This window comes from Euphorbia lathyris, chromosome 1 (genome assembly GCF_963576675.1).
Source record: "Euphorbia lathyris chromosome 1, ddEupLath1.1, whole genome shotgun sequence".
NCBI lineage: Eukaryota > Viridiplantae > Streptophyta > Magnoliopsida > Malpighiales > Euphorbiaceae > Euphorbia > Euphorbia lathyris.
This window is the reverse complement of record NC_088910.1, coordinates 44,060,272-44,078,098: the sequence shown is the minus strand read 5'-3', so window position 1 is coordinate 44,078,098 and position 17,827 is coordinate 44,060,272. Positions and strand designations below refer to the sequence as shown.

At 37.0% G+C, this 17,827-nt stretch overlaps 1 protein-coding gene across 5 annotated transcripts; it reads right to left on the bottom strand.

Annotated features, from left to right (window-relative positions):
* Nucleotides 1-16,111: 16,111 nt before the first annotated feature.
* Nucleotides 16,112-17,620, bottom strand: LOC136230381 (mediator of RNA polymerase II transcription subunit 11). Of its 5 annotated transcripts, none has more exons than XM_066019448.1 (4): nt 17,244-17,620; nt 16,855-16,953; nt 16,655-16,771; nt 16,112-16,575 (listed from the first exon to the last, which is right to left on the bottom strand). In XM_066019448.1, exons 2-4 carry the CDS (start codon nt 16,912-16,914, stop codon nt 16,396-16,398), a joined length of 357 nt encoding a protein of 118 aa, XP_065875520.1. In that variant the 5' UTR covers nt 16,915-16,953; nt 17,244-17,620; the 3' UTR covers nt 16,112-16,395. The 5 variants fall into 5 exon arrangements, with proteins under 5 accessions (XP_065875520.1, XP_065875532.1, XP_065875523.1 ...); XM_066019460.1 differs by having other exon boundaries at nt 16,855-16,950; nt 17,253-17,620; XM_066019451.1 differs by having other exon boundaries at nt 16,855-16,950; nt 17,244-17,619.
* Nucleotides 17,621-17,827: the final 207 nt, after the last annotated feature.

The window sequence follows — 17,827 nt, the reverse complement described above, 5'->3', positions numbered from 1 at the left end:
GAGGAAAGGATTGACGACCCGGAACTCTCATGTCGTTTGAATGCTTCCATGCTTTTTATTCTCTGTAAACTTGTATCAATTCATACTTCATCTAATAAAGTTCATGCAATTCAATATATTTTTATGTAGCACTTCTGAGAATGATCGGAAGTGAGTTCTGGTGTTTTCATTAAAACGTAGTTAAATTCAAAATCATTACAAGGAAACTTTGTTGAACACTTAGGCAAATTCATTCTTCGAGAATTAATTTGGTTAAGGTAGCAATCTATCCCGACCGTAGGAAGATTGTCTGCAGTTCAAAGCCTTTTAATTGAAGGAGTTTACGTTATTACATTTTCATAGTTTATACAAAGTTTAAAGTTGTTTTCTTTGCTTAATGCAAACGAATACAATTATTCTCTTATTTTAAACACTAAACGTTTCTGTTTTGTAATTCATATTCAAAACAGAATTGATTTCTAACATTCTACATATTCTAGCCTAATTCTTATTCTATCAATTTCAAAACCAATTTCAAATAACGATTATCTATTTCCATAAACCTTAAGTCGTATTTAAATTGCACTTAAATAAGTTTTTGTTAAAAAACGTTCCATGTGGGATCGATATCTTTTTATTATTACAAGCGAAACCGTGCACTTGCAGAAATCGCTCAACAAGTGTATCTATAAAAATCATCAACAAAAGTCATATAATACTTTTTAGCACCTTTGCTAACAGAATTCTTGAAATCGGTCAAATCAGAATGGATTAAACTAAACAATTTTGTACTTCTATTGAATACATGTGAAAAGGGTTTCTTTGCAAATTTTGCTTCCACACAAACAAAACATTTAGATTCACATTCAGAATTAGCAACAACAATATAATGCATATTTTTCAACCTTTTTCTGGAAGAGAATTTTACATGTCTTAATCTACCATGTTATACATCCAAAGATTCACACAAGTAAGCATAAGCAGATGAAGTTACATTATGTCCAACATAGTTCACAAAAACAGTGTTCATAATAAAAGGCCATCAGCAAGGTATCCTTTTCCCACTTCAATAAGAATAACCTTATCAACCTCAAAAATAATTTTTAGTCTAGTCTTATTTAATAAACTACCCAAAATAAGGTTTCTACGAAGGGAAGGCACATACAACATATTCTTCAAAGATAAACATTTTGCAGAAGTTAATTTAAGCAAAATTGTTCCTTTACCAACAATATTAACAGTAGTGGTGTTTTCTATCTAGACGTAGTCCCCTCTCAAAGTGATGAAACGACTCCTTATTTGAATATAAATGTCTAGTTGCACAAGTGTTCAACACCCAGTCAGTTTTGTTCTCTACTAAATTGGACTCGATCACTAATGCAACGATGATCTCTTCATTCTCCACTAGATTGGATTATGGGGCAGCTCTTGTAGTCAATTTTTTATTTGTGTTCTTTTGGTTCTTCCTTTATAAGCATTAATATGTCTTGTTGCCATTTTTTCCAAAAACAAAGCAGATCTGAATCTTTCATTGGTCTTCTTGAAAGACCTACCTTTCTAGAAATTGTTTGATTTCCCTTTGGACCTGTCTTTTGGTACAACAATAGATTCAACTATGTTAGCATTAATAGGAATAGATTTTGAGGACAAAAATTTATCTTTCATCCAATTTGCTTCTTCAGTTCTCATCTGGCTAATAAGCTCTTGGAGGGTGAAATCTTTCTTTTTATACTTCAAGTGGTTTATGAAGTTACTTTAGGAGGGAAGGAATTTTTCCAGAAGGACATTAGCATGCAACATATCACACATATACATGCCTTCACTGAGAACTTCAATAACTAGATTCTTGATAAGTGCATAATTCAACAATAAATAACCCCACTTTTGTGCTTCATAATTGCCATGTTTTGTTATTTTTGCGGGTTTTATTGTTTGTTTTTGGTATTTTCACCTCTACAGGCCACTGATGACCAAAAGGAGACAAATTGGGCTTAATTTGGGCCGAGCTGATGACGGGCCGTGATCCAGAGCTGATTGAACAGATATTGGTTCGAGTCAGAGTTAGTCTTGCACAAGACTAAGGCAGTCGTGGGCTGACAGTTCCCTAGTTCGAATAGGATTGCTGTCCTGATCCGAATAGAGCAGATAGAGAACAAGACTTTCACTAGAAGCACGAGATTGTAGGAGAAAAAGGAGGAAGCAACCAATTTCAAATTTGAAAGGAGATTTTGAAGCATTTTGAAGGGATTTAATTCCCTAATTTGGAGGAGCCGTAATTAACATAAGGACGGCAGATTTTCAAAAGAACGATCATCAGAGTTTTACATTTTTTTTCTTTCCAGCAGAAAACACATACTTTTCATGGCTATTGATAGCTAATTTCTTTATTTCGGTTAAGGGTTAATTCAAGGGATTTTTCTCCGTTATTGTGAGACTGTCGTGTTACATTTTTCTCAATTTATTAAGCCGTTTATTTGTTCATCGTGTTTAGAGAATTACTCTCAATTGATTGTTTGTTCTATGAATGATAACTGCAGGTTGTTTGTCGAATCGAATAATCATATGGCTGATTTGGTTTATTAGAGTTTCACCTAAGATAGCCAGACAAAGTAGCTATTGACTATTTAAATCAAGCTAGCTTCGTGTTTGGAAGAACAGACTCAAGTTTGACAAACCTGAGTTTGTATTCCGCGTGACATTAATACGAATCTAGTTGGGTTTATCTGAGTCAAATGAACAGATAAGTTAGTCCAAAATCGCCGATGCTGAGAGACGATTAACTAAGATCAGGTTCTTCTATCCCTTAAAGCTGTCAGTAAATTAAATCTTAGGCGCTGAGATAAGATTGTTTATTGATTAGGAACAAGTTATTTGTCGTGCTTAACTAGTTCGTTATTAAGGAAGAACATTCAAACTGACCCGGTGAAAACATGAGAATATAATCTTATCTGTCAATGATCGTTAACGTATGAATTATCCTGCGATTCCCCCTTAACTGAACTTTTCCAAATATTATTCACAAACCATCTTCAATTTCTGTTTTGTTTTTGCCATATCTTTTACTTACTACCTTTAATTTAATAAGCTTCACAATTTCAAACCCCCATTTAATTATTTTGTTAGGTCATTAGAAGTTTTAAATCAATATTATTCCCTTGGGTTCGACCTCTACTTGCTCTATTACAAATTATTCGTTTAGGGAAAGTTGGGATTATTTTTGGTGGATTCGGCACCCATCAATTCTCATACTCATGAATTTAGTCAATTATGGGTTTTTCATCAACCATTTGAAAGTGCAGCCACCTACCAACAATATATTTGTGTTTACCGGCATCATTAGAATCATATTTTGCTTTTAGGGTGTCCCAAATTGATTTGGCGGATTTTTTTGCTGACAAAGATATCAAATAAAGGGTTGAACATGTGATTGAGAAGATGACCCCTGACTGTTTTATTATCCTTTTTATATCTGGCAGTTTGGGTATCATAATTTTGAACAATAAGAGACATAGCAAGTGCGTTTGGGTTTGAAGATAGACTAGTAGTAAGAAGATAGTAAATTTGGAGTTGTTCGAAGAATATAAGAATTTTTTTGTGACCATCTTTTATAATAAAGACATTCTAAAGGCTTTAATTTTGGAAAGGTAAGGAATGTCTTAGCAATTAGAGTAGACATAATTACAAAAGAGGAAAAGCTTCATTTTTAGATTGAAGGAAAAATATGGGTAACAGAGAAAACTTGTCAGTGTAAAAGTGTTGTGTCGTGGCCGAAACCACTGCTCTGAAAATGGATTTTGGCAGACCGAGGTGTAATCTGATATCTGGTCATTTTCCAAGGCTAACATAGCTACCTCCGAACTTGTGTACTCAAGGTTGAAAGCAATGAAGTAACAAACTCTAAAATTGCTCAGAAAAAATTAATTTTGCAAAGATAATCTGAAAGATCAGTCCAAAAGAAACATTGAAATTCTATTTTATATTTGTTCTATAAAAACTAAACATTAAGAAGTGGAGCTATGGAGAAGAAAGTGGAAACAATTTCTGAGAAGTGGAGATAAATCAGGAAGTTAACGTTCTGATATTTAGTTGTTGTAAAGAATTAAAACTGTTGAATAATTAATCAATGGGTTTATGACGTATCTGGAAAAATATTAAAATTAGGGCCCACGTCTAGCCCAAAACGAGGCGGACGGTGCGTACGCACGTGTGATATATTTACTAAAACTCATCTTAACACAACTTGATAACTCATAAGGCCTAAAACAATATAAACTCTTTCAACTTCTCATAAGTTTCCTATATGGGATAGTAAAACACTTCAAATGGCTAAAAGGACAAGAAGAGCCACTTCACAAGCACTATTAGACAATCATACGGCTTAAATGGCTAAATGCTAAAAGCTAAAGCTGTTTTGCTAACAATGATCTATTTATTAGAAATCGATGTTTTTTTACTACGATTATTTATAGCGAAAACTTCTATTTTTTTTAATTTCTTCAATTGCACTATCTATCTATTTCAAATGAGGAAAAAATCACTCTTATATAAGAAGAGCGTCGGAATATTTCTTTCTCAATTAATTCATTTAATGAACAATTAATTTTACTAAAATAATAAACGTTAATGACAATTAAACTATTGTAAATACTAAAATATTTTATAAAATTAATAATGAAAATCAATTTCATTCAATTCCATTAATGGGATTTAATTCTGTAGTAATCACCATTCAAATTTTAAAATAAATTTTGACAGTTTAAATACCTTTATTCCTCGCTCTATACAACTATTCCAAATGGTCAATTTTGAACTTTAATTTTTATATTAATTTTACCATAATATCTTATGGAACATAATACAAAAACACTTGTTCTTCAAACATAATACAAAAACATTTGTTTTCTTTTATAATAAACCTATAATTACATTAACTTTTTTGTTTTTTTTTTTTTTTGAAAACAAATGAACCTTTCTTATTCAACATCAGCATTTAAGTCATTACAAATGAATTGAGGGGGATTATGTTTCCATATCCCATGATCAGACACAGAACAAGATGCTATTGCAAGTATATGAGCAATCTTATTCGTTGACCTCCTAATGAAAGAAACAGATAAAATATTTAGCTCGTTAATCAGAGCTTTACAATCATCAACAATAATGCCAAAAGGGGAAACTAGTTCTGTAGTTCCAGAAATTGCAAGAACCAAGAGCTGAGAATCCATTTCCAGATGAACATTCGGAAACCCTTCCTTCTTCAACCAACTAAGAGCTTCACGACAACTCATTCCTTCAACCAATAGCGGGTCCTGACAGTTATTAATCACACCATTACCAGCAGCAATGAAGCACCCCTCATGATTCCTTAACACAAAGCCAAAACCAGCATGACCTGTATCCTGGAATAGAGCAGCGTCAACATTGAGCTTCAAACTATCTTGTGCCGGACACAACCACTTCAAACTAACTGTTTCTCCACCAGGCGCTGCACTCACTATCTGGGCCTGTTGCCAACTATTCAGAAACACTGTTGCATTGTTATAAGAAACATCAGGAGGCTGTCGATTCTCTTCCCACACCAGCTTATTTCTATCATTCCAAATTGCCCAGCATAACGTAGCAGCAATCTCAACAGATATATTATCATGGTGATTTATAATGAAAGCCCAGAAATCACAGAAGCTACTAACCCGAGAGCTTAGATCTCCAACCTTAGATAACATCCAAACCTGCCTTGCTTCCGGACAGGTGACTAACGCATGTAGGATAGTTTCATCATGACTATTGCATCGAGGACAAAGTGTTGGGATATTGATTCTTTTCTTTACTAGCTCGGATCTTGTAGGCAAACACAAAGTGCTTGCTCTCCACATCAGATGTCGAACTTTAGGAGGGACTTTAATCCTCCAAATGCTGCTCAGTACTCTACCCATCTCAACCTTATGCCCATCACCATTATTATTTTGCAGGAAGTTATAGCCACTTTTAACCGAATAGGCCCCATTTCGTTCTAACCTCCACCACCAACGATCCCGTGTCTCTCTTTGACTCAGAGTGATCTTAGAAATAAGTATCCTATCCCTTACCGAGAATAGACTCTGTAAGATCGAATGATCCCACTCGCCATTCCTATCAGATCGCAACATAGCCACCGTAATCGATTCATCCCCAAATGGTGCAATACTATCAACATATGGATTAATTTCATCAGGTAGCCAATGATCAGTCCATACATTCACCTCCTCCCCTAAACCGATAAGAATACGAATTTGTGATTTTAACAATGGAAGACCAGCAAGGATACTACGCCAAATATAACTTGGATTAGCTCTTACTTCAGCTTCAAGAATTGAAGAATGTGGGAAATAACGAGCCTTAAAAATTTTAGCTACTAGGGAGGAAGGTCTTACCAACAAACGCCAGGCCTGCTGGGCTAAGAGTGCAATGTTGAATCTGTGGAAATTTTTAAATCCCAGGCCACCTTGATTTTTAGGTTCACATAGCTTCTCCCAAGACTTCCAATGAATCTTTTTCCCATTAACTTATTCTTAGAATTACATATTTACTTAATTATTTAGAATTTATTATTCAATTATCATCAATTTAATATGGGTTTCGTTATTATTTATTAGATGAAATGTTAATTTTGTTATTTATTAGATTAGACAAACTGTTATTATAATTGTAAAAGGAGAGAAAAAATAATTCCATAGATTAAGATTTTTTATATTTTGACACGTCTTAGATATACTATTCATTTCAACTATTATATATTTATTACTAAATGAGCATAATTTAGTTTGTACACACCTCTAAAATCAGAGATGAGAGGTTATGGTTCGAACTCATCCTCTTAAAAAAAAGATAAAAAATATAGTGATAAGGTGCAAAAATACCCTAACGTTCATACATAGAAGCAATTTTACCTCAAACGTCTAAAATGGTGCAATTTTACCATTAACTTTGGCAGCCAATAGCAATTTCACCCCTAATGTTGACAAGTTGGGACAATTGGAAAAATTATTCATCAAATTATCTTCTCGGTCATGAATCTTATCATCTACACTTCACGTGTACGTCATTTTATCACTCGTTAGTAACAGATCACAAACATATGATTAAACGTGAAAATTTTAAAAAAATATATTGTGTCTTTTACGAGTTAGGATAAAAAAATCAAATATGTCACCGAATTTAAAAATATTAATCTCCAATTCTATTATTAAATAACAAAAATATGATTTTTTTTAAAATCAACTTACGTACGATTGGTGCAGAATAAGGAATAAAATATATATATCTTATAATAATGTCTAAAATTGACCAAACTTAGGGATAAAATTATATAATTTTAAACGTTAAGAGTAAAATTACTCATGCTTGTAAACATTTGATGTATTTTTACACTTTATCCCAAAAATATATTACATATTTATAATAGATTCAGATGAGCTTCAAATCTGATTTGATTAGTATGAAGATGTTATTTATTATGATTTAGTTATAGATCCATAGATACGTAAGGTAGTGGGCCTGATATAGAAAATGTAGAAAGACGTATATTATTTTTTAATTAATAGATTAATCCAAACAATCCAAAAGTTTGGAAAAAAAAATTTAACAAACTTGTGAGCCTCTAATATCATGTTCAATGAGGGCTGTAAACGGAACGGGACGGGGTGGGGCGGGGCGGAGATTGCATTAACCATTCTCGATCACTGGTCTATTAGAGATTCGTCATCCCTGCCCCGAATAACATATGGGGAAAATTTTGGCTACCATCCCCGCCCCGCGAGAAATCCTCATCCCCGTTTAACTTTTTAATTTCCTTACTTTTTAAAGGTTTTCAAGGTTTTGATTATCTAAGATTCTCATCGGGGAATCTCCATCCCCGGTGCATGCATTACTTATTAACTTTCAACTTTTTTATTTTATAATTTCTACTTCTAATTGCATAGGTTCCGTTTTAATTTTAAACCAACCTAGTTAGAGCTCTTACTTAATCTATCTTAATTTATTTTAGAATATATTCCATTTTAAAGCAACGAGATTACAACTCAATCTTTTTAGTTTTTTTTTTTTTAGTTTATCCAACTCACATATACATTTTTTTAGTTTATTTTTTTGATATATAGGTATTTAGTCGAGGATCCCCGTTGGGGACATTCGGGGATGAGGACAGGGATGGGGATGAAACACTTACAACCATACCCGCCCCATCCCCAACTATCGGGGACAAAATAAAAATCATCCATGCCCCATGGGGAATCACAAACGGGGATTCCCATCCCCAACGGGCCGGGTCTCCAACGAGGTTGGGGGATCCCCAACTAATTGACAGCCATATGTTCAATGTTTAACTCGTATAATACATGACAAACAATCTATGGGAGATTCAAATCATATTCCTACAACATTTATAATCTTATTATAATATTCAGACCATTTTCGAGTTAGTAAATTAAACGCTGACTTAATCCAAAATTTGGCATGAGAGAATATTCAGTCCATTTCCGAGTTAGTAAGTTAAACCCTAACTTAATCCAAAATTTCTTAAGCTAATTTCGTATCAAACCAAAAATAATATATTACTTGTTTAAGAAAACACACTAAATTTTCTCTAAGCCCATATCATGTTATCGGGTTGTATATATAATTGTCACTCCTGCTTGGTGGTACATAAGTGATAATATGAGCAAAAATAGAAGATCTAATCCACAAACTAAACCTTATTCCAACATCGGAGGCTCTCCTTACCCCGTTTCTAGGGTTTTAGCTGTCGTACCCTACCTTGGGGTTTACGTTTTCGCACTGATCACCACCAAAACCCATCACCGATCCCCCCTATCCCTATCGATCCCCACACACAAATCCCATATACAATATCATATCCCCAATCTGCTCTTGCTACATCACAATAATCGTGTCGGATTAAACCCAACATACAAATCGGCATCCTCCCCCGATGGAAGACATCACAAACAACTGCCTTCAACTGTCACTGGAAGATGAGGAAGCTGCCCATGTTGTTATCCCCGAGGAAACAAACCAACCTGACTACGACCTTCGCTGGAGTTATGTAGGAAGGTTCGTTACTGATAGACCTGTTAATATCGCAGGGATGAAAGTGACGCTATCCAGACTGTGGAAACCGGCCGGTGGTAGAGTTAGATGGAGATAGACTGCTATTCCAATTCAATCATATTTTCGACATGAATGCGGCATTGAACGGAGGACCGTGGTCATTCGAGAATAAACTTCTAGTAATGAAACGTGTTACCTGCCCTGAGGAGTTATATGGGATGGAACTCAACGAAGTTGCCTTCTGGATTCAGCTCCACGGATTACCAGTAGGTTACAGAACAGAAAAGATAGTAGTAGCTTGCGGGAGTTCAGTAGGCCCTATCACAAAAACTGATCTAAGGGACTATAGAGAGCCTTTCAATGGTTATCTACGGGTCCAAATCCTCTTGGATGTACGCTTGCCACTCAAACGAAGAACAAAGTTGGGTAAGTCGGCTAAAGAATGGGTATGGATTAACTTTCAATACGAAAGGCTACCCCACTTTTGTTTCTACTGCGGTCTACTTGGTCATAATGCTAGAGATTGTGCCCCGTTTCGAGCATTAAATGATCCGGATTTACCAACATTATATGGTCCGTTCCTGAGAGCCGTCCCGAGGCGTTTTGCACAGAATAGCTCGCTATGGCTAAGCAACTCTCCCCTTCTGGTTTCACAGCCACGCCCCATGTTTATCGGCCAACATTCGACAACCTCCCTGCAACAATCACAAACCAATATTCAAGAAGCAATGGAAAAAAAGGAAGAGATGCAATTCATCACAGACCCAAAGCGAAAAAGGACTGATGATGATGATACAGTAACAAACAACAATACAGGAACAAACATTGAAACAGAGATATTGGCAGGCCCTAAGTCAGGGGTCAGCCTGAAGCTATGAAAATCCTAAGCTGGAACTGTCGGGGCGTGGGTAACTCTGACACAGTTCGGGAGCTCGGTGAGCTCATTGCTACCCATAAACCTTCCATCGTGTTCTTGATGGAAACCATGATCAGTACTAAAGCAATTTTACGGATAAAGGACAGAATTGGGTTCGACAGAGTCTTTTCTACCAACAGCATTCGTGGAGGAGGGGGGTCGCCCTTTTCTGGACATCAGAAATACAGGTACAACTTGTTAAATTTGGTAATAACTTTATTGATGTAACAGTATCAGCGGAAAATCTGCCAACTTGGAGGTTCACTGGTTATTACGGCTTCCCTGAGAGGAATAGGAGAGACGCGTCCTGGCAATGTATGAAAGACCCGTATCGCATCTCTAATCTTCCATGGCTGATCATAGGAGATTTTAATGACATGATTTACACGTTTGAAAAGAGAGGAGGCAGAGGACACCCATCAGCGCTTCTATCAGGTTTTGCGGACTCTTTGACAGTCTGCGGATTATCGGAAGTTGCGTGGTATGGGTATCCGTTTACATGGCGTCGAGACAGACATGGTCATCTTCAACTGGAGGAAAAGCTTGATAGAGGTCTCGCCTCACACAGCTGGCAAGAAGCATTCCCGCTTGCCTCGATTCAGAATGTATTCACCACTCAATCAGACCATTCAGCTCTAATTCTCAACACGACAGAACACCGACAGTCGTTTGAACATAGGTTCAGATACGAGAATGGATGGGGGAATGACATGAACTGCCGTGAGCTGGTACAGAAACAATGGGAGGAGACAGGTAGGCTCGATTTCTCAGTAAGAATGACGCAATGTAAAAACAAACTACAGCAGTGGGGGTCAGATCAGAAAAGAGAGTTCAGGGGAAAAACGGCAAAACTAAGATCTCGACTTGAGAGTTTAAGAGGCTCAGACAGACAGCAGGAAATACAATAACTTAGTCATGAACTCGATGATGTACGGCTTGCACAAGAAATATACTGGAAACAGCGGGCAAAGACTAGATGGTTGAAAACTGGTGATTGCAACTCGCGTTTCTTCCATTCAACGGCAAAAACACGAAGGAAGAAAAATGACTTCAATGGATTGACGACAACATCAGGGGTCTTTTTAACATGGCAATCGGGTCTTACAGATGAAATACAAGAACACTTTCAGAATCTATTTACCACAAATGGCTGTTCAGAACTCGACACAGTAAATACGCTCAGTAGCAGACTTGACAGCCGACAAAAAGAGGGATTAGCAAGGGATTTTTTGGAGGAAGAGGTGAGAGAGGCTCTTTTTTCTATGCAGCCAGACAAAGCTCCTGGACCGGATGGTTTCAACCCCGATTTTTTCCAGCAACACTGGCCGACGATTGGCAATGTCGTATCAGCGTTTTGTGTATCATGTCTGAATTCTGGTAATATTCCTAGCCATCTCAATGTTACAGATATCATTCTTATCCCAAAGAAATACCCTCATACTGGTTTAAATGACCTCAGGCCAATTGCTCTCTGCAATGTAATCATGAAAATAATGACTAAGATGTTAGCCAACCAAATAAAACGCATACTAAACACAGTGGTCTCTCAAGCTCAAAGTGCTTTTGTTCCTAAGCGGGCTATTACAGACAATATTTTGATTGCATACGAGGTGGGTCATGCTCTGCGGCTAGGAAAGGGTGGTAAAAAAGGCTATGCTGCTCTTAAGGTAGACATGTCTAAAGCATATGACCGCATAGAATGGGATTTTCTGCGAGCGGTGCTATTACGTTTGGACTTCCCCCAGCGCACTATTGACTTGATTATGTTATGTGTCTCATCAGTGAAGTATCAAATTAGTAACCGGAATGCTACCTTCAACCAGTTCACACCAACACGAGGGCTCAGACAAGGCGATCCATTATCCCCATATCTGTTCATTCTTTGCACTGAGGTTCTCACATCCCTATTAAGAAAGGCCGAGGAAAGTGGTAGCATCCATGGGTGTCGTGTCAGCAGAGGAGCCCCCACGGTTTCCCACTTACTGTTCGCAGACGACAGCTACTTCTTTTTCAGAGCTACTATTGAGGAGTGCACAACCATCCAGCAAATCTTTCAGACATATGAAACGGCATCGGGGCAGAAAATTAACTTTGACAAGTCAAAAGTTATGTTCAGTACAAAAGTTCTGATGGATCGGATGAACATGCTGGCACAATTCATGGGGGTTAAGATGGTGGACAGTCAAGACACATACCTTGGTTTACCTTCAGCGGTAGGCCGGAATCGTACAGAAACTTTCTCCTACCTGACAGATAGACTGCGTAAGAAGATCCGGGGATGGAATGGCAAGCGAATTTCACAAGGCGGTAAAGAGGTTCTGATCAAAGTCGTAGCTCAGTCCCTACCGTCTTACATAATGCAGGTTTTTGCACTTCCTAAAGCTATTTGCAGTAAAATGGAAGTTTTACTCAATGGCTACTGGTGGGGACGAGGGGTGAAATGGAAAGAATGGAAGTTCTTATGTGTTCGGAAGGATTGGGGAGGTTTGAATTTTAGAAGGTTCCAGGAATTCAACATTGCTTTCTTGGGCAAATTAGCTTGGAAATTTACCACTCAACCGGAATCCCTAGTAGCCCGTATTTTCAAAGCCAGATACTTCCCCAGTACCGACTTCAGAGAGGCTAGGCTAGGATACAACCCTAACGCCATTTGGTCCAGCATCTATAAAAGTCAAGCACTGTTAACAAAAGGAATCCGCAGCAGAATTGGCAATGGTAGAACCACGCACATCTGGAAGGATCCTTGGCTGAACACGGAGTCTGGTATCCCTGGTTGCCTCGAAGAACAATATGAAAACTGGACGGTAGACAGATTAATCCACAATGGGCAATGGAACTCAGATTTACTATCTAGTATCTTCTCTCAGGAAGATTGTGATCAAATCTTGAGTATTCCTATTTCTAAAAGAAACTCAGAAGATAAACTATGTTGGAGGTGGGAGAGAAAGGGTATTTACAGTGTGAAAACGGCTTATTATGCCATGACATCATCTTATCCGAAGCCTGCTAAGGAGATATGTCAAGCCCCCTGGCGTAAGCTTTGGCAGAGCCCTTGCCCACCAAAAGTGAAAAACTTCCTTTGGCACGCAGCCTGGAACATTCTTCCAACAAACAACAATCTTCAGGTACGTCGTGTTGAGGTTAATCCGTACTGTCCAATCTGCTTTCAGACAACGGAATCGGTATCACATGTGCTGCTAACATGTCCAAATATTGCTACCATTTGGCACCACTCGCAATTGGAGACAAATGTACAATTACAAAATGGAGCATCGTTTGAGTGGTGGTGGCGAAACATGATACTGAACAGCTCCCCGAGGACAGCTGCTGATATAATGACTCTGCTCTGGTTCGTGTGGTATGGTCGTAATCAAATGGTCTGGGAGAATCGGGTAACTGCACCACACGAGATCGCTACTCGGGCGGCTCGGTTATTAGATTCTTGGCGTCGAGCACAGGAGCCAAACAACACACCGCCGAGGGTAGAAACAGCAGACATCAGCTCTTGGTCCCCGCCAATCGCAGGTATTAAGGTAAATTTTGACGCTTCAGTTAAGGCAGGTGTAGACAGGTTTGGATTCGGTGCAGTCATCAGAGGTTCCGCAGGGGAATTCATCACTGCCCGATATGGGACTCATATGGGGAATGTCTCACCTACAGTGGCAGAAGCAATATCCTGCAGAGAAGCCCTTAGCTGGATTAAACAACGTCAAGACACCGTGGTTAATGTGGAAGGGGATGCACTAGTAGTGATAAATGCTTTACATCAGGATGAAGAGGAAGATTTCTCTAGCTTGGGACTTATATTGGAGGACTGCCGTAGTATTGCGAAGGATATCTCAAGCTGCAGGTTTTCTTTTGTTCGGAGACAAGCTAATCAAGTTGTTGACGAAGCGGCTCGGTTGGGTCTGGTATCCACATCCTTGATTGTAACCAACTTAGCCCCTCCCTCTATTGTAAGCCTATTGGCTATTCATTGATTTATTCAATTATTCTTTCATTTAAAAAAAAAAAAAAAAAGAAGATCTAATCCTAGACTTAACCGGTCCTCCTCCCACGAGATCTGATCATAGACTTAATCGGATCCTCCTCTCACGTTAGCCTGATACCTCATTCGGGCTTTTGGAAACTTCTAACTCTGTAACGTTGATCTACAAACTTCTCTAATGTTTAAGAGGCTTCGACACAAAGATAGTGACATCCTGATAGGAACACCTAGGGGTGAAAACGAGTCGAACTGACCAAATAGGGATAGGCTCGGCTCAAGAAGTGTGGAGACGGAACTCAGCTCGAGCTCGAAGCTCGCTGAGCCTAGAATTTTGGAGCTTGGCTCAAGCTCGATATAGATTTAGCTCAAGTTCGAAGCTCGTCGAACGGATCGTTTTGAATTATTTTTAAAACAATTTTAAATATATTTAATTGTAAGGTTTTGAAAACCAAACTAGATCAGCCGGTTAAACCAATTTGATCCTGTTTGAGCGTGAATCAGCTAAATATTCGTGGTGAACCGTAATAAAACTGGTGAACTAGTACTAATCCGATTAATTAAAAATAAAAAATTTAAGATTCATAAATCCATAAAATATCTGATTGCAGGTGAGCACACAAGACTCATAGCACAACTATGTGCCCACTATCACTTGTATATTTATAGTACATAAATTTTTTATTTTAAAAAGGCGATGTGTTTCGCAAACTCTATTTTTTATCCCACGTTGTAACAGTGGAGGATGAGAATATGGGATTAAAATCTGATGTTCCACCTTTGTTGCACCTTTGTTGTCCCTCTCCCAGTCCCCCATTTATTTGTTGACATATGGCAACTTAATCCTAATCAGTTTTAACACTCTAAACATTGTTTAGCGATTAATTAAATCTGATTATAATCCTAATTAACTTGTTAATGCCAAGCATCATCGATCTCTCTTTATATTAGTGTTTCTCTTCCAATCAGATTTTCTTCTTCCCATTATCATCATCAACCTTTTTCGATGATTATCTGTAGATTTTTTTACTGCCCATATTTTTCTGTTTCAATCTATAGAATGTTCCACTTGCATATGTTTCATTCCAACTCCTTTAAATCGAATTTTATAATTTTTTAGATTAGAAGAAATTTGGGTTTTATGAAAACTCATCTCTTTAATGCGTTGGGCTTGGTTCAACCTTTGCAGGTGGCGATAGTCAACCTCTATATTAGATACTAAGTCACTTAAGGCTTCATTTTAATATTAAGATAGGAGATGAGCTCATGTACTGCAACTAAAAGCAAAGAAACAAAGGTATATAGCATCAGCTATTAATAGACTATATGGAATGGAGACAGACTCGAGTGAGTTGATTGATGGCTATATGGAATTCTAACATGTCTTATAATAAAGCCAATAATAAATATATGGAAGATTGTCAAATGTAATTAGACACAACTCAGCTGCATAATGCTCATGATAAAGAATTGTGGTTTAAATCCACTTCCTTGCCATACATGTTATATTACTATGATCAATCAATAGATATATGTTGGAAGAAATTAGTTGGAATCAGCCCAACTTGTTTTTCCTTTTTCTGTTTCAATATTTTGCTTTTGTCTGCAATTTACCAAATTGCTATGTATATTTTGTGATGGAAAAATCAATAAAATGCCATTATCTTTTATTCTTTTCCATCACAAATTAGTTGGAATCAGCAGTTTATGAACAAACCGATAACGGCATAATGGCATTTTATTGATTTTTCCATCACAAAATATACATAGCAATTCAGTACATTGAAGACAAAAGCAGCATATTGAAAAGAAAAAAGAAAAACAAGTTGGGCGAATTCCAACTAATTTCCAAATTTCTTCCAACATATCTATTGATTCATCATACTAATATAACATGTGTGGCAAGGAAGTGGATTTAAACCACAATTCTTTATTCATGAGCATCGTGCAGCTGAATTGTGTCTAATTACATTTGACAATCTTTCTTGTATTTTTTTATTAACTTTATTATAAGACATGTTGAATTCCATATAGCCATCAATCGACTCACTCGAGTCTCCATTCGATAAGCACTAGTTCTTGTCAAAGTGATTATGTCTAATCAATAATAAAAGAAAACGAAAAAAGTGATCATTTTGCAAGAGATATTAGCTAGGAAACATGAACTAAGCAAGTAAATTAAAGATGAATTGATAACAAGCAGCATTCTGATGAACCTAATTTTACTCTTAAATTCCCTTATTGACTGACAAAATGCATCAAGGGGGAAAAAAAGAGAAGGAAACCATACAAGTAAACTATGGCAGATTCACTAATTGGAAAGATTAGCATTCAACTATTTACTAGTTAATGAGCTTAATCAGTCCCAACAACAGAACAAAGCCACAAACAAAAGTTCAAATTCAGCAGCAAATGTCAACTTCAAAAATCTTTAGACGGCATCATGATACTGATCAATGGCTTGTTTCATGGCATCCAACTGGGAAATAACGTACTCTGCTTTCTTAGTACAGATCTCATTAGAAATTCTAGAATTATAGTCGCACTTCTCAAAAGGACGGTATTCACATGCACTTTTGATTTCATTTCGCAGGGTAACCTGGATTTCCTGCTTTATAATTACGGGATTAACAATGAATTAATGGATAGTTATCACTCCAATTACCATGTAGAGGAAGAAAATATCAGACCTTTATCATTTGCATGAAGTCACGGCAATGGCTGTTGATGAATTCTTTACGAGGACCGGCTGGACTTGTCAACTCATCCATTACTCCTCCTGCCAGCTCCAAAACCCTAACTATTGTCTGCATCGAATTTCAAAACAGAAATTGCATATTGCTTTAATTGATTCAAGAATTGAATACTTCTGGTTGCATTATTTAACTACCTTTTCCACGTTTTGAAGGCGCTGCAACGATGTGTTGTTTTGCGTCTGTGATGCATCCATTTCTCTGCTCAATCTCTCTTCCCAGACTTCCTTCACCTACTTCATGTTATTAAAGCACCAAGAAAACAGTTAGTAATTGGACAAGTTGAATGTTATAATTATAGATGCAGAAAAAAAAAACCCAATCATTCCACAAATAACCAACACCGAAGCCCCAATTTACATATCTCTCTGTGTTTATGAACTTAATTTCAGAAGCAAAAGAGCATAAGAACTCAATCAATTCCCCCATCGTTATTTGGAATAAAATCAAGCTTATGAGAACCTAATATTTATTAGAAATGGAGAGGGAAAATGTCATAAGGATAAACTTCAAGCTAATTTCGCACCTATCTTACTTTGAAAAATAAGAGAGTTCGACTGTAAATGGAGGTGGAGGTGGGTGGAGTTGGTGGAGTCCGACCAGCGGAGGTTCCGATTTTGGTGTCGTTTCTGATGGTGGAGTCCGACAAGCGAGGATGTTGATTTGATGAGGATGCTTTGAGCCGTGGGGCTGGAGGAGGTTTGAGGAAGAGAAAGGGTTTTACTCTGAAATCTGAATTAAGAGATCGATCTGTGAAGAGCACAAACTATAGGATGGGTTGGCTGCGTTAATTCGATGGGAGAACAAAAATACTGTAACCGATTTGTAATAAATCTGTGCTTAAAAATTTGCAAAGAGACATTTCCCTCAAAAATTATCTAATAAGTTTGGGAGTTAGGTGAATGGGGTTAGAGTTAATGAAAGTTAAAAATTTGAGAGTTTAAAGAATATATATACAAATTAAAAAATTTATTTTATTTGAGAATTTAAGTATAATTTCGAAAAAACATTTAATGAAATCTATATCTATCTATACTATATATAATAGCGGAAGCAGAGAGAAATTAGGAGAAGTGTTTTAGAGGTCTTTTTGATGAGTTGTCAACGTAG